Genomic DNA, 18,030 nt, shown 5'->3' on the forward strand with positions numbered 1-18,030 from the left:
GGTATGACTGCTTTGGGCAGCTAAAGCACTGTTTCCCCTGGATTTGGGAGCCACTTCAGCTCAGGTGCCAGGGGTGTGACTGTTCTGGGCAGCCAGAGTAGGGATTCCCTGGGAGGCAGGGTGCCACTTCAGCACACACACTGGGGAACATGACTGCTCTGGGAGGCCAAGGCACCATTTCTTTGGAGGCAGGGTGATAAGCCAGCTCAGGCTCTGAGGGGCACAGCACAGCAACAACCAGGAAGGGTAGATGGAGCAGCTTGTGGCAACTTGGCCACACCAGGTAAAGTGAGAGCCCCACAGCAGCTTAGCATGGGGATGGTCGGCCATGAGGTAGAAGTGGTGCAGTTGTTACAAAGCCTCAAGGATGGAGGGGTGCTGTGGCTACTCACTACTGGAGAAGAACATGACATTCTAGCAGTGGTTCTTTTTTCAAGATTGTGCAGCGCAATAGCCCCATAGTCCACAGAGAGACAGGGTACAGCATCAGAACTCTCTGGGGCAAGCATAGTCCTGTAGACTCCAGGCAGCCCCCTCAACTGGGTTTAGTGCCTGTGAGGGCTGCAGGGGTCCCCAGTGGCAAGAACTGTAGGTGACCCTGGTGGTGTTGGAGGCTGCTAGGGTCCTCTTGCTCATCCTTTCCTTACATGGAGAAGTCTCTCCTGGCTCTAAGCTGCTTATAACGGGGGCTGGGGGAGATGGTGGGGGTGGGGACGGCAAGGGTTTCTGTGCTCCATGTTGCTTCTGCTACTCCCTTTATGTGCTCCAGCACTCTCCTTCAGCTGCCTTCATGAAAATGTAGTCATTTATTCCTTGCTTTGGCTGTTCCCTGTGGCAGGGATGAGATCCCAGGTGTTACTAGAAAGAGGTCCCAATCCAGACCCCAAGAAAGAATTGGAGGCGAATCCATAAAAGGAAAGCAAGTTTATTAGGAAAGTAAAGGAATAAAGAATGGCTACTCCATAGGCAGAGCAGCAGTTTGGGCTGCTCAGCTGATTACACTTACAGTTCTTTCTCGATTATATGCTAAACAAGGGGTAGATTATTCATGAGTTTTCTGGGAAAGGGGTATACAATTTCCAGAACTGAGGGTTCCTCTCCCTTTTAGACCATATAGGGTAACCTCCTGATGTTTCCACGGCTTGTAAACTGTCATGGCGCTGGTGGGAGTGTCTTTTAGCATGCTAATACATTATAATTAGCATATAATGAGCAGCGAGGATGACCAGAGGTCACTTTCCTCGCCGTCTTGGTTTTGATGGGTTTTGGCCAGCTTCTTTACTGCAGCTTGTTTTATTAGCAAGCTTTCTTGATGAGACTTTCTGTCTCATCCTATAACTTAGAATGTCTGACCTCCTGGAAATGCAGCTCAGTGGGTCTCAGCCTTATTTTACCCAGTTCCTAAACAAGATGGAGTTGCTGTTGCTCAAAGGCCTCTGACACAGGTGTCTCTATCGGCCATCTTGCTGCCGTCCCTCCTCTCCTTACTTTGTACCTTCACTAGCTCATCCGGAAAATGAAATACTGAGGTTCATTTGATCCTAGATCTAGATCTAGAGCATAGATTAGATCCTTCTCAACTCTGAAGATCTAGAATTCCATGATATATGTCATTTTGTATATTTCTGGTTTTCACATTTTTGAAGTAATCATATTAATGGCAATTTATATAAACTGTAATAAGTAATGTTAAAATAATTGTGGAAAATGACATTGTTTTTTGTTTGTTTAAAAAGAAAAAGATGTGTGGAAATATTATGCTACCCTCTGTGAGCCTGGCTGGAATCCCTACAATCGTAATTGCTACAAACTTCAGAAAGAAGGAAAGACCTGGCATGAGGCTTTGCGTTCTTGTCAGGCTGATAACAGTGCGTTAATAGACATAACCTCATTAGCAGAGGTGGAGTTTCTTGTAATCCTTCTTGGAGATGGTGAGTCCCATCTGCCTTTGGCTTAAGAGGCATAAAATATAATGTGGTAACTACTTGTATTAGTAGAGTTGAAAAGAAATTTAAGCTATTTATAAGTGGTTATTCATTGCACATATACTTAAAGTTTCTAAATGTTATTCAGGAGTTCAAATTTATTGGATTTTTACAAAATACATGTTCAGAAACTTTGTAACATCTTCATATATGCCACATATATTAGATGATTTTTAACTTTTTTGTAAAGTAGGAAAGTTCATTTCCTAAAACTTCTGACGAAAAACCTAAACCTGTAATTTAGCTTTATGGCCACTAGATGGCAGTAGTGTGTTGTTATCATGTAATCCACATAATAAAGGGAACCCCTTAGGCAAATAATTGGATTTAAACAATTTTAGCCGGTGAACATGGGTAATTTATTTGGTGAGGTGATGTTCAGACTGTTCCCCATGTATAGGAATTTTAGGCTCCTGGCTTCCACACAGCCTGAGTCCGTCAGAGTTGGCCTGCTCTCCACTATGTCATGTATTGACATAGACTTCTGCTGAAAAATACTGAAATTATTTATTTCATTTTTCAGTTTTTAAAAATACAAAAAAAAATTTCCAGGATCTACTTTGATGACCTTTTCAATTGTTAGGTTTTAGTTTGGAGTAAAAACTTGCATCCTTCTCTGTTATTTTTCCTAATCGTTTGCATTTGGAATTAAAGAACCCTGTGGGCTGCTTATCTCAACAGGGGCACTTACACATCTCTTTCAGCCACATAGGGTCCTTTCCTACCTAGGCTGTCAAGTTTTAATTACTTTTCCAGCAACTCCATTTCAATCCCTTTAAGAGGTTTTGCTCCTTTTTTCCTATGGCAGAAAAAAGAAAAAGGAAATAAAACATACTTTAAAAATAGGTTTAAGAGGTACAAGTGAGTATCTCTTACATGCATATATTGCAGTGGTGAAGTCTGGCCTCTTAGTGGCCCCATCACCCAGATGGTGAACATTGTACCCAACAGGTGATTTTTCAGCCCTCAGCCTCACCCCTGCCACCTTTTGGAGTCTCCAGTGTTTATTATCCTGCTCTGTATCTCCATGTGTCCCCATTGTTTAGCTCCCACTTATAAGTGAGAACATGCAGTATTTGACATTCTGAGTTATTTCACTTAGCAGAATTGCCTCAAGTGCTACCTATGTGTGAAAGATGTGATTTTATTCTTTTCTATGGCTGAGTAGTATTCCATGGTGTGTGCGTGTGTGTGTGCATATATATATTTACCATATTTTCTTTATCCAACCCTCCTCTGATGGATACTTACATGATTCCATCTTTGCTATTGTGAATAATGCTGTGATAAACATACGAGTACAGGTGTCTTTTTGATATAATGATTTTTTTCCCTTTAGGTATATACCCAGTAGTGGGATTGCTGGATTGAATGGTAGTTCTATTTTTAGTTCTTTGAGTAATCCCCGTACTGTTTTCCATAAATGTTGTACTAATTTACATTCCCGCCAATCGTGTATAAGTGTTCCTTTTTTGCATCCTCACCAACATCTGTTGGGGAAAAAAAAAACTCCTATCTTTAAGCTAGGCTATCATTAAAAGTTTGTTTCATGCCCTTTTCATAATCCAATGGGCCTTCCTATTTTTCCTTTCTCTAGGCAGAAGCAAAACCAGACTTTTCAGATCTACGTAACGTACATACATGGTTCTAGCAGAAACCAGAACCCCAGGAATCCAACTTGCTTAGGCTTTGTTGTTGTATTGGCTTTAGCACACACTCTGCCTCACTTATAAGGCCTATATCAAGCAGATCTGGGTATTATGGGGATGTCTTAGTCCATTTTCTATTGATTATAGTAGAATACAAAGAAACTGAGTAATTTATAAATAAAAGAAATTTATTTCCTACAGTTATGGAGGCTGGAAAGTTCAAGGTCAAAGGGCCACATCTGGAGAGGGTCTCCTTGCTGGTGGGGATTCTCTGCAGAGTCCCATGGTGGCACAGGGCATCACATGGAGAAGGGGCTGAGTGTGCTATCTCAGGTCTCTCTTCCTCTTCTTATAAAACCACCAGTACCATTCCCATGAGAACTAGTTAATCCATTAACCCATTAATCCATTCATCAGAGCAGAGCCTTCATGACCCACTCACCCCTTAGAGGCCTCCTTCTCAATATTGCCACACTGCGGATTAAGTTTCAACCTGAATTTTGGAGGGGATAAACATTCAGACCATAGCAGGGAAGGGAAAATGTTTAAACAGACATGTTATACCAAGACTTAAACAGATTTCATCATGCAAAGAAATAAAGAAGAAATCACATGTGAAATGGTATATTTTGGTAATAACTCCAGGGTGTTATCTCCTTTGCAAATAATAGGATCCCATAAGTAATTTACATTTATCTCTTACAGAAAATGCATCAGAAACATGGATTGGTTTGAGCAGCAATAAAATTCCAGTTTCCTTTGAATGGTCTAATAACTCTTCAGTCATCTTTACTAATTGGCACACACTTGAGCCCCAAATTTTTCCAAATAGAAGCCAGCTGTGTGTCTCAGCAGAGCAGTCTGTAAGTTGATTCATTTGTTTGGTGCTCACTTTGCTGGTCTTGTACTGAAGGCCACCTGTGTTGGAGCTTTGGGCTGTGGCAGAGACCAAGACAGGTGCAGTCCCTGTTCCTCATGGGCCTTCCATTTTAGAGAGCAAACAAGTACACACAGAAAAAACATGGTAATTATAGTTGTAATGATTGCTCCAAGGAAATATGTGACATGATAGTGAAAAGCTTGGGTTGGGGCAGGACAGGACAGCCACAGAAAGCATTTCTGAAAAGTTAATATTTAAGCTTTGACTTAAAAAAAAAACTCTCAGAGAGAAGGGGGAAGAATATTCTAAGCAGAACATACCGAGGGTAGCAAGTGCAAAGGCCCAAAGGCACACCAAGACTTGCCATGTTGCATGATCAAAAAGGAGACCAGTAGTGAGGAGGTCATAAGAGATGGGCAGTAGGAATTCTAAAATGCCAGGTTTCTAGGCTGTGGTATAGGAACCAATAAAGTGCTTCAAGGAAACAAAGGGCATGATCTAATTTACATTTTACAATTAACTGTGGCTGCTACACAGAGAATGGTTAGGAGAAGGATAAAATGGAAGCAGAAAAGCCAGTTTGGAGGCTACACCAGAGTTGAATTAGAGTAGTGACTGTGAAGAGAAGTGGACAGATCCAAGTGTGCTTTGGAGAACAGAAGGTGTTGCTAACTTAGATGTGGGGGTGAGAGAGAGGTTGGCTTTTGGCTTGAGCAACCACGGTTTTGGTGGATGGTAGTGCCATTGACTGCTGTGATGAAGATGGGGGGAAGAACTGAGGGATGGAAGATTACTCTGGAGAGTGATGGTTTTTAAGCTCCATTATCTTATTCACATAAAAGGATTTAAACAGTATGTGTAACCTCTTTGAAAATTGTGGATCAGTGGCAAATCTTGCTTTTCTCCTCACGTGGTTGGAGTGGTCCCAGTAGCCCGGACATCACATTCATCCCTATGTTCTAGTCTCTCATTTATCTAAAGCATCTGATTATACAGAATTAGCTTAATCCCGAGCCATTTGAACAGTTTATTATGCCTAAAACAGACTTAATCTCTTTGATCAAGATAGCTGCTGAATACACTGGCTGAGTTTTAGGAGGTTGTTGGGATTTGGTAGATGTCCTTATTCTTCTAACCACCAGGATACTCTATCAAGTTCTCCCAAGAGGCAGTTTATTAAATGTTACTGATGTGGCTTGACAAAGTAATTATGCCAGCAAAACGGGAAGCATTTCTAAGCACTTAACTTTTGTGACATGTTTCATGGTTTCATCTTTTCATGCTAGCACAATTACAATTGTACAGTGCAGTAACAATTATACATGCTAAGGCGGTGTCTCTCAGCCCCATATGAAGAAGGAGAAACAATACCTCTAAATGTCTGTCCTGGGTCTAGCTCTGCTGAAATCCACCACAATGTTTTGTTTGTTTGTTTGTTTTTGAGACAGAGTCTCACTCTGTCACCCAGGCTAGAGTGCAGTGGTGCAATCTCAGCTCACTGCAACCTCCGCCTCCTGGATTCAAGAGATTCTCATGCCTCAGCCTCCCAAGTAGCTGGGATTACAGGCCTGCACCACCACGCCTGGCTAATTTTTGTATTTTTAGTAGAGATGGGGTTTCATGTTGCCCATGCTGGTCTCAAACTCCTGGACTCTACCATCCTTGGCCTCCCAAAGCGTGATTACTGGCTTGGGCCACTGCGCCTGGCCCACCACAGTTTATTCTACAGTATCTGCTGATTTATTGGTTCATTAGTTTTGATATAATTTAGGTGATCATTTCTTATTGACAGGCACGGGTATGTTGCTCTGCAAGTTTACAGAACAGCAGCCAATATTTGGACAGAGATTTTTTTTTTTAAGAGATTGAGGATAGGTATTAATAGTATTGGATATGTCAGGACAATGCTGCCATAAATGTAATATTTTATGGCCCCTTTTCTGGCAGCTCAGAAGCTCCTTAAATAGTAGATGTGTAAAAATTAACATTTATTTCCGTGGAGTAGAACTCAGTATGAATATAATTATTATAATTAACAAGTTACCAAATCACAGTTGACACAAATTTGAATATGAGAGCCTAGGAAACAATTCATTTGTTCTTCCATTCATCTAACAGTTCTTAACTACAGTATGCCTGACACCATCCTGTAACTGGATGGTTTGCTGGAAGACTCCATGGGGGAGCGATGCAGGGCTCCTCTTACAGAAGAAGGTATCAGCCCTGGACGTTGTATTTTTCTAAGGGTCATGGAAGGGCTCCACATTCCCCTAAAATTCTAGATGTGTGAAATATCACCTGGAATTTGAATTGTGTAACTTTAGCCTAAGGTTCTGATTTGTGTTATTAAAAATTCCTATAGGAAGATAAAATTTTAATCTGTTAGCAGTTATTATATCATCATTAATGAAAGATCTGAGAGTCACCTTCAATAGGATTAGAGAAAGACATGAAGGTGTCTGCCTAGCATATAAATAGGAGATGGGGTGGTGCTGTTCGAATTCCTGATGGAGGGATCATTGAAGGGTGAACATGAGTTTCAGCTATGCCAATATTATCTAGGGTGTTTCATGGTGGCTTCCAGAAATTTCCTCAGCATCAGGTAGAGACATGAAAGCAGCAAAGCATTTAATGTAACACTTAGAAGTGGTTGAAGAGAGGCATCAGCACTCTCACTTGGTCAGGAGGATGGCTTCATCCCAGTGGTTCTCACAGTGTGACCCCCCAGACCAGCAGCACTAACATCACCTGAAAACTTGTTAGGAATGCCAATCCTCAAGTCCCACCAGACCAACCAAATGAGACACTGGTCATGCAGCCCAGTCATCTAGGTTTCAGTTAGCCCTCCAGGTGCTTCTGGAGCACACTCGAGATTGAGAACCATGGCTCTATCCCATCTTTTCATAGAAAAATTGAGAACAGCTTAATGGAAACCCAGGCTGACCTTGGTATCAATCCTAGCTCCAATTTTTACTGACTCTAGGACCATGTAAAATGCTAATTCTAACCTTTAAAATGGGAATAATAATCCCTACCTCACTGGAACATTGAGATAATATATGAAAATCGTCCTGCATTAAGCCTAGCACATGGCAGCTATCAAGAAGCACCAGTTGTTAATAGTTGCTCCCTATCTCCTGCCCACCCAGTTACAGATTGCACACCTTGGAACTCGTGCTGGAGAGAGGGGCCTCCCATCCCTAGACAAAGCGTCCACCCTTTCCATGACAAAGCGGAGTGCTGCCTGAAACATTATCCCATGCGGGAGCACATTATCCCTCATATTTTTATTTGTAAGAATTGCTATTGCCCATCGGCATCAGCACAGAGTGTATTCATTCTCTTGTAACATTTTTCTCTGTAGGAGGGACACTGGAAAGTCAAAAATTGTGAAGAAACACTTTTTTACATTTGTAAAAAAGCAGGCCATGTCCTCTCTGATGCTGAATCAGGATGTCAAGAGGTAAGTGCTGTTAACATTGCAATTTAGGTACAGGGACTTCATAGCTAGAATATAAATTCCACCGTCAATTTGAAGTGAATTTCTCTATCTTTCTCCTCTCTCTCTCTCTCTCCTCTCTTTCCCCTCTCTCTCTCTCTCCTCGCCCCCTCCCTTCTTTCCTTTCCTCTTTTTTTTCCTGTCCTGAGAAACATTGTCTTGCTATCTTCTACACAGGATTACTTTTCTTTTGAGGTTAAAAATGTAAATGGTCCTGATACAGCATCTGTACAGTGACTATCCTGTGATGTGTGATGCTCTGTCTCACACTTGGTTTTCCTAGTCTTTCTTTCTTTCTTTTCTTTTCTTTTTTTTTTTTTTTTTTTTGAGACAGAGTCTTGCTCTGTCACCCATGCTGGAGTACAGTGGCGCGATCTCAGCTCACTGCAACCTCCACCTCCCAGGCTCAAGCAATTCGCATGCCTCAGCCTCCAGAGTAGCTGGGATTACAGGTGTGCACTACTACGCCTGGCTAATTTTTGTATTTTTAGTAGAGATGGGATTTTGCCATGTTGGCCAGACTGGTCTCGAACTCCTGACCTCAAGTGATCTACTGCCTCGGCCTCCCAAAGTACTGGGATTACAGGCTTGAGCCACTGTGCCTGACCTATGGTTTTCCTAGTTTTCAAATGAGATGTCAGAAAACAATTGTGTTCCTCTGAGTCAGAGTGAACTATGCGTTATTGGTCTCAACAGTTTTCCAGACCTGGTTTTTATGTAACTATATTTTAATTATTTTCTCTTCTAATCCATTTGTATTGCAATTGAACAATGACCCATCCCCTTAGAATCTTCATTTTATTCACCAATCAATGTGTAAACATGTAAACTTCATACTCTAGCTGGATAATAGATGTGCCATAGCTGACATGTCACCATTTTATCTAATGATTACAATTTCTGAATTAGTTATAGCTGATCTCTGATTAATCTCTACCTGACATGAAATATTGAAGACGGGGCAGGGGCGAGGGTAGGGGAATTTGTCTTATTGTGGCTTTCTGGGAAACTCAACGTGTTTTATTTTTGTTAAAAGGACAATTAACTTTTTACACTGCAGATACAGAACTGCTGTTCTATTCAAACTTTTGTTCATGGCTTCCCTTTTCCAGCCAGCATTACCAGTATTTAAAGTTTCTGAGTTCATAGCCAATTCTCTAGCTGTGAGGAAATTTCCATTAATTTTATTATGCATCAGTCTATGAATATGGTTTTGAAAGTTTTCTCTGTTTTAGAAAGTGGCTTCAATGCAATTCTCTAAACAGTCTGCACTTGAAAAATCAATTTGTAAAATCAATCTTGATAATTTCAAAGCAAAAAAAGTGATTTGTTTTTCCTTCTGAGTCACTTTTTTGGGATTGGACAATATGAGCAATTCCTTCAGTCTTGTCACCACCATCATTTCATTTAAAAATGAAATGGCACCTAATGTACAAAGGGTTAACTGATATAATCAGTTATCCTTCCCACATTCATTGTGTGGACAAAGCCTTGAAGTAACAAGTCTGTGTTTCTGATTATTCTATGCCAGATCTTTTTTCCCTCCCTTTTCTTGAGCCCGTTCAGTTATTGGATTTTTTTGTTTGTTTGTTTTGCTAAGCAGCCTATGATCTAAAAACTGCTGATGAAGAAGAAATACATTATCGGAAAGGTCAAATTGCCAGCCTCCCTCTCCCTGTCCTTCCAAGTACAGGAGCAGTCTAATATCCCTGCTCCTACCCTGGAGGGATGCATGAAGGAGCTGTATGGAGCTGTCAGTTACTCACAGAGAGAAGATTGGGAATAGAAATGAAAGGGAGTGAGTTCAGAGCAGATCCTAGATGGCTGGATGTGGGAGCTCCTGTGCTTCCTACCTCAGTTAATGATATGTTTGAACTAACACAGCTGATTTCTAAACTAAGGTTTTCTTTAATTTACTGCAAGACCAACATCTTTTCCAAGAAATTTATGAGAAATCATTTTATAACTGATCAAACGCTGGCGAGAATTGGCATAGCATAAAATGAAGAGTGTTTTAAAACTGGTGAATAAGTTAAAATAGATAAAAATGATGTGATTTAATAATATTGGGGAAAAAAGAACTAAAATTGCTCAGTTTAAATATAGAGGGCTAATGAATGTATGTCTTATCATACTGTGTGATTTCAGATGAGATCGGGCACATTCAGGGTGGTGTGGCCATAGACTGTACTGCATGATTTCAAAGAAAGAGCCACCCTTCATTGTTCCCAGGGCTAAAACATAGACCTACATGTTTGTCATTTTTGTCTGAGTGCCAAAGCTTACTTTCTTCCCCTCTAAAAGGCCAGCCAGTTAATTTAGGAATAATCTTTACAAAAAAAAAAAAAAGAAGAAGAAAAAGAAAAAGAAAAAATACAAATATTGGCCATTCTCTATTTGGAAGTGTTATGCTCCAAACAAGACCATCCTGGACTGTTCCAGAATTGGGTTTCAGGCCCAGCTGATCCACTAGTTTGACTTTATCCAAGTCCCTAATCTCAATGAATCTCAGAGGGATAACATGAAATAATCAATGTGAAAGTTGAAAAAAATCTCTAATATTATCTAGATACATATATTCTCTTTGTTCATGTTCTCTTTCCCCTCTGTTCAATTCTAAAATCTCTATCTGCATTGTCCTTCTCTGATTCTCAGAACAGCCCCATAAATACTGTTATTATCCTCATTGTATAGATGAAAAAACTAAGATATTAAACAAGGTTGCACAGTAGTGGAGCCAGAATTCAAACCCATGCATCCTGACCCTAAAGCCAACACTTAGTTTCTGCCCTCCTGTCGGGGCCATTTATATGAAATTCTGTAAGTCAGAAAGAGAGAGGGAGGGGGAGAGAGAGAGAGAGAGAGAGAGAGAGAGAGAGAGGTAGAGATCTTGAATGAATGCCCTTTATTTTCATTTACTTTTAAGGTTTTACGTTTTAAGTTAATTAAAAATTTTAGGTATTAAGATAATAAATAAATGTAGAAGTGGGTGTAGTTAATGGCATTACCAGATAGAATAAATATAAAAATATCAAGACAACAATTCAAGGAGTTTTAAAGGAGTAAGAGAAGAAAGTTATGTAGGTGGTAAAAGAGTATGCAAAAATATCTCTTGGTATTTAACTAAATCAGATTGTGTCCTTAATTTCCCTTTTATTCTTTTTAAGGGATGGGAGAGACATGGTGGATTCTGTTACAAAATTGACACAGTCCTTCGAAGCTTTGACCAAGCTTCCAGTGGTTATTACTGTCCTCCTGCACTTGTAACCATTACAAACAGGTAAATTAAACTTTTTTTTAACAGAAACAAGATGGCTTTCACATGAGGGCTCTTGGAATGATAAAAATCTAGCTACAATCATAACTGGTCAAAATCTAAATCGTGCTATACATCAAACTACTAAATTATTTATTTATCAAGATGAATTTAAATTATACTATGTTATTCCAGAATTGATTTTTGAGTAATAAATAATAAAATTTAAGGTGACCTTTACTATCCATAAAGATTTATTAATTATCCAGCTTTTTAAATATATTCAGATGTTTTTAGATTTTATCTTCTAACTGCTTATATGGGAAATGAAACATATTATTTATTTTTTATTTTATTTTATTTCATTTTTTTGAGACAGAATCTTGCTCTGTTGCCCAGGCTGGAGTGCAGTGGTGCAATCTCAGCTCACTGCAACCTCCACCTCCCAGGTTCAAGCAATTATCTTGCCTCAGCCCCATGAGTAGCTGGGATTACAGGCACCTGCCACCACCCCCTGGTAATTTTTGTATTTTTAGTAGAGACAGGGTTTCACCATGTTGGCCAGGCTGGTCTGAACTCCTAACCTCAAGTGATCCACCTGCCTCAGCCTCCCAAAATGCCGGGATTACAGGTATGAGCCACCACGCCCAGCCAAACACATTATTTAACAAGTTTTTTTTTAATGTAATGTATGTGAGTTGTATGGGGGTGTTTTTAGCAGAAAAGAAGCTATAAAATGTGGAGGATATTCATATCCTTCACCATCACTTCTTCCATCTATTTTATTTAGATTGAGACTTCTCTGTGCACATATGCCTTCCTGATGCTGGCACAGAGACTGTGCCCTTTTTACACTCCATACAATCTGCCCCATGCTACTGATGCGTAATATCTGTAGGGGATAAAAGTACCCAAGAGCAAAGGTGACCTCATATCACTATTGATGCCAGGAGGACAGTGGGGCCTGGAACACCTGGGAGACCCACTCCTCCTGGGGAAGACGGAAGCGGGGTAGAACTCCAGTGGTGCCACAGGAAACTACACCTGCAAAGCAAGTCACTTGCATATTTACCTGGGCCATTGCCTTTAAAAATATTCACTGAATACCAGCAAATAGGACAACTGGTTTTACCTAGAGACCCCTCCCATGTAAGCCTAACTTGTAGAGGAATTCCTGTATGATTTCTCTGCTCTTCCCACATTGGAAGTCAACATCCAAAGCTGCCAGTATGTCCTTCCTCCTCTTACCCTCTTACTTTCTTGCCTTCTTACCCAGCTTCTGTTCCAAACAATGCACAGGAATGCATACACACGCACACACACACACGAATGGATTGATAGCATTCGGCAGACTAAATCACTTGGTGAAACATTTTACTTTCAGGAGATCCTCCTGTCGAAATATAGCACTACCTTTGATGTATCTCAGCATTGTTTTTAGTTCTACCTTTCTCCTCCCAGGTTTGGCTAACAGGCAGAAGAAAGCCTTTATCAATTTGTTAACTCACCCAAAAGGTTCCAAGAGCACCTTGGGTTGGAAGTCCCCTAGTCAGTGAGTCAACATTGGACTTTACGGGAGCCTGACCAATGAAGCGATATGCTCTTTTGTTAATTACAGTTTAATTATGTTTTTTACCAAAGAAAATAAGTCTAATTGTTTCACCTGTTTTTTATGTTTTATTCTTTATTTTTTTGTTTAATGTTCACTGAGTGCCTGTCACATACCTGGCACTGTGTTAATTACTTTTCATATGTTATCTGACCACACAAAAAATTAATAGCCAAGAGTTTATTAGAAAATTTTTTTGAATACCTATTTTGTGAGAGGTCCCATATTAAACACTGACATGCTATACACAAGAAATAAAAGGCATGCTATTATTGTCCAGTGCTTTCTGAAACCCAGCAGCTGAAGAGATCGAACATAGACACAAGAAATAAGTGAAGAAGGTAGAATAGCACAATAAATGGATAAACTCACAGTGACATTACAGATAACCCATAGCGCCAAAGGGACCCAAGCTAAAGCAGAAATCTGTTAGAACAAATGCTTCATATTCCGTGAACCCTTTGGGGACCTCATACAAATGACAGAAAGTATCTGGGAAAAAAATCTGTTTCATTTTCCCCAAAACTGGATACAAGACTATGTTGTGAATACTTTAAATGTTTTCTCTGGTAAACTGTATTCAGTAGCCAGCGCTCATGCCTGGTCCAACTCTAAAGCAGAACTATGGCATAGAGAAGTTTGTTTTTATCCCAGTCTTGGCCTCCTAGGCCTGTCCAGATTGCCCTGTGCTGGTGCGCTGCCTGGTCACCCGCCAAGCCCTGAGGGAGTACAGATGAGCAGGGATGTGTCAACTGTCCAAGTCAGTTAACATATACTTATGCTACCCCCAAAACATGTCTACATTCAAAGCAGCAACTCCAACACAGGACTCACGAGTTGAAGAAAGGAAGGGCCAATGCTCTTGGTTTTTAATCATTCAGACTCCATCAGGGAAGAAACAAGGGTCCACACTGTACTGCTTTTGATTCACCATACATGTTGGAATTTTTGCAAACAGCATCTTTTGTCTGAGAAGGTTGGGCAGTAGACGGAAAGTCTGTCAGATCCAGGAGTGTCCACTAGCGGCCATGGTAATCATTTTCTTCCATTACTGATTTCCTGTTTAAGACACTCCTGTCACTCTTCAGTACCCAAGCTTGTAGCTGCTAATTGATTTTCCACTCTTCTGCACAATGGAATGACAGGTTTGATGGGCACAATTAGAACCACCTGCTACAAATTACTTATTTCTTTTGTGATCAGGCAACTGCTCCTGGTCTAAGACTTTTAACACTTTGTGGAATAGAGAGGGAAGAAAAACAGATCCTTATTGTTGAGTAACAAATTTTTATCTGTTTGCCGATTGTTACAAAATTTTTTCAGGCCTGGCCAGTTTGCTTCCAGACAAAGCATGAATGCAAAAGTTGAGTTCCAAAATTATAATGGATAATTGGCTAAATCCATGTATGTCTAAATTTTGAATCAATCAGCCATGGAATATTGGTACAAAATAATCCAAATGGCATTCAATTTTGTGAATTTTGCCAAAAGTGAGAAATTCTGCAATATCTCATTTTCTCCTAAGTTTATTTTACTTTCATTTATTTTTGAGACAGTGTCTCACTCTGTTGCCCAGGCTGGAGTGTAGTGGTGCCTTCATGACTCACTGCAGCTTCAACCTCCTGGGCTCAAGTAATCCTCCTGCCTCAGCCCCCCAAGTAGTTGGGACTACAGGCATGTACCACCATGCCTGGCTAATTTTTAAAATTTTTTTGTAGAGACAGGTTCTTGCCATGTTGCCATGGCTGGTCTTGAACTCCTGGGGCTCAAGCAATCCTCCTGCCTCGGCCTCTCAAAGTGCTGGAATTATAGGTGTGAGCCACTGTGCCTCTCCTAAGCTTAAATGTGCATTATTTTAAAGCATTTTTACAGCTCTACCGTTTTCCTGCAACTGTCATATCTCCCCAAAACACTTTTGCAGTTAATATTTTTTATTGTGATAAAATATACATAACACACACATAAACATAAAATTCACCATGTTAGTCATTTTTAAGTGTGCAGTTCAGTGGCATTAACTGCATTCATATTGTTGTTCACCTACTACCATCATCCATCTCCAGAACTTTTTTCATCTTCCCAAACTGAAACTCTGTACCCATTAAACAATAGCTGCCTATTCTCCCCTCCTCCCAGACCCTGGCAACTACTATTCTATTTTCTGTCTCTGTGAGTTTAACTACTCTAGGTGTCTCATATAAGTGGAATTATGTTTTTCTGTGTCTGGTTTATTTCACTTAGCATGTTGTAGTGTCAGAATTTCCTTTCTGGAAATTCTGTTTTAAGGCTAATTAATATTCCATTGTATGTATATACACATATTGTTTATCCATTCATCCATTAATGGACATTTGGGTTGCTCCCACCATTTGGCTATTGTGACTAATGCTGCCATGAACATGAATGTACAAATACCCTTCGAGTACCTGCTTTCAGTTCTTTGGCGTGTATGCCTATAAGTGAAATTGCTGGATCATATGATAATTTGATTTTAAATTTTTTGAGGAACCACCGTACTCTTTTCCATAATGGCTGCACCATTTTCCATTCCCACCAGTAGTGCATAAAGGTTCCAGTTTCTCCACATCCTGCCAATGCTTACTATTATCTGGTTGTTTTGTTTTGATAATAGCCATCCTACTGGGGGTGCAGTGGTATTTCACTGTGGTTTTGATCTGCATTTCACTGGTGATTGATGATGTTGAACATCTTTTCAAGTGCTTATTGGCTATCTGTATATTTTCTTTGGAGAAATGTCTATTCAAGTCCTTTGTCATTTTTTAATTGGGATGTTTGTCTTTTCTATTGTTTAGTTATAGGAATTTTTAATATATTCTGGATATTAATCCCTTATCTGATGTATAACTTGCAAATACTTTCTCCCATTTTGTGGGTTGCCTTTTCATTCTGTTGATAGTCTCCTTTGATGCACAAAGTTTTTAATTTTTATGAAGTCCAATTTATTCATTTCTTATTCTGTTGCCTGTGCTTTTGGTATCATATACAAGAAATCATTGCCAAATACAATGTTATGAAGTCTTTTTCCTATGTTTCCTTTTAAGAGTTTTATAGTTTTAGCTCTTATGTTTAGGTCTTTCATCTACTTTGAGTTCATTTTTGTGCATAGTATAAGGTAAGGGTCTAACTTCATTCTGTTGCAAGTGGATGTCTAGTTTTCCCAACACAGTTTATTGAGAAGACTGACCTTTCTGCACTGAACAGTCTTGGCACCATTCTTGATAATCATTTGACATATATGCAAGGGTTGATTCCTAGTCTATTCCACTGGCCTATGTGTTAGTCTTTATGCTAGTACCACACTGGTTTTTTGTTTTGTTTTTGAGACAGGGTCTCACTGTATCACCCAGGCTGGAGTACAGTGGTTCAGTCATAGCTCACTGCACCCTTGACCTCCTGGGCTCAAGCCATCCTCCCGCCTCGACCTCCCGAGTAGCTGGGACTACAGGCATCTACCACCATCACCCACAGCAAATGTTTTTTATATTTTGTAGTGACAGGATCTCACTGTGTTGCTCAGGCTGGTGTTGAGCTCCTGGGTTCAAGCAAGCTGCCTGCCTCAGTCTCCCAAAGTGCTGAGATTACAGGCATGAGCCAATATGCCCAGCCCACACTGTCTTGATTACTGTAGCTTTGTAGTAAGTTTGGAAATCAAAAAGTGTCAGACCTCTAACTTGGTTTCTTTTCATGATTATATTGGCTATTCAGGGTTCCTTGAATTTCCATACGGATTTTAGGATGAACTTTTCTAGTTTTGAAAAAGATATCATTGGGATTTTGATAGGGATTGCATTGAATGTATAGATCACTTTAGGTAGTATGAGCATCTTAAAAATACTAAGTCTTCCAAGCCATGAACACGGGATTTATTTCCATTTCTTTGTGGCTTCTTTAATTTCCTTCAGCACCATTTCGCAGTTTTCAGTATACAAGTCTTTCACCTCTTTTGTGTAGTTTATTCCCATGTATTTTGGGGGCACTATTGTAAGTGGAGTTATTTTCTTAACTTCCTTCTGGCCAAACTCCACATCGTTCTTCCTGTCGATGGCCTGCCTGCGTCTGCCAGTGCCTGTCGGTGTGCTCTTCCACCGGTGTGTTCCTCTGGATGTCCAGCCGCTTGTCTCTCTTCCAGCTAGGGTCTCGGGGGATTTTATAGGCACAGGATGGGGGCGTGGCAAGCCAGAGTGGTCTTGGGAAATGCAACATTTGGGCACGAAAACAGAAATGCTTGTCCTCGCCTAGGTCTGGGGGCACAGGCCGGGGGTGGAGCCCTAACCAGGGACCCCGCCCTTCTCCCCTCAGCACTTCCCTGACCCGGTATTACTACTCTGCCTCAGAGGAGATAGAGAAAAGTAGATCATATATTATTGAGAGCATGAACCAACAGAAGTGTAAGGAAAATTACAACAGCATGTAGGTAATATTTAGTCTTCTATACATTCCTTTTGAAGCACATTTATATAAGGTTCTGCCAGTATGATCTGGATTAAAAAAAGAACTCTTCTTGTTTCAAATGTGTGCTATTTAGGTTATTAATAGAGTATCTGCAGAAAATATTTACCAAAGTATGATGAAAATCCATATCCCCTGCAAAGATGAGTACCATAAATACCTAAGATCTCTAAATGTTGCTAATAATATCTGTAAGGCACTTAAAATTTTTACTTCTTTTTATTCTTTTCTCTTTTTATCACCTATTTCCTTTGAGACTCTTCTATTCATAAATGACCTCATTGTTTTTGCTTCCCTTAGCAAGTTAAGGATGCACAGTAATGAAAAAAACCACCAAAATTGAATGAAAAGGTCTAATTTGCTTTCTCCTTAGGTTTCCTGGGTAATGGCTTCAGCCTTTCCCATTGACTCAGCAGGTCCGCCCAGAAGTCACCACTGTTTCAAATGCATTTCTTCTAGCTTTATATGTTCTAAAAATAGCTTTCTCAAGATAGTTTCAACTTAGCTGAAAGGTTCAATGCTAGTTAAATTTTAATAGTCATGTTTTTCTTAGTAGGTGTGCATGTGGAAGCATGTATGTGAGTCTTCTAGATTCTGCTTTTGACACATTCATACTGGAAAGGGGGCACTGCCACCAATCATTGAACAGTAATTCATTCAGCTGTTTGGGAAGTACATTAGT

At 40.1% G+C, this 18,030-nt stretch overlaps 1 protein-coding gene across 2 annotated transcripts in view; it reads left to right on the plus strand.

Moving 5' to 3' along the window:
* PLA2R1 (phospholipase A2 receptor 1) overlaps positions 1–18,030 on the plus strand; it is a 118,677-nt gene that overhangs the window by 37,625 nt on the left and 63,022 nt on the right. For both annotated transcript variants that reach the window (XM_055291987.2, XM_063609478.1), the window contains exons 7-10: positions 1,737–1,931; positions 4,340–4,497; positions 7,879–7,977; positions 11,181–11,293. In XM_055291987.2, the coding sequence (XP_055147962.1) occupies positions 1,737–1,931; positions 4,340–4,497; positions 7,879–7,977; positions 11,181–11,293 (565 nt within the window). The remainder of the gene's footprint in view (positions 1–1,736; positions 1,932–4,339; positions 4,498–7,878; positions 7,978–11,180; positions 11,294–18,030) is intronic.

This window comes from Symphalangus syndactylus, chromosome 9, assembly GCF_028878055.3.
Source record: "Symphalangus syndactylus isolate Jambi chromosome 9, NHGRI_mSymSyn1-v2.1_pri, whole genome shotgun sequence".
Taxonomy (NCBI): Eukaryota; Metazoa; Chordata; class Mammalia; order Primates; family Hylobatidae; genus Symphalangus; species Symphalangus syndactylus.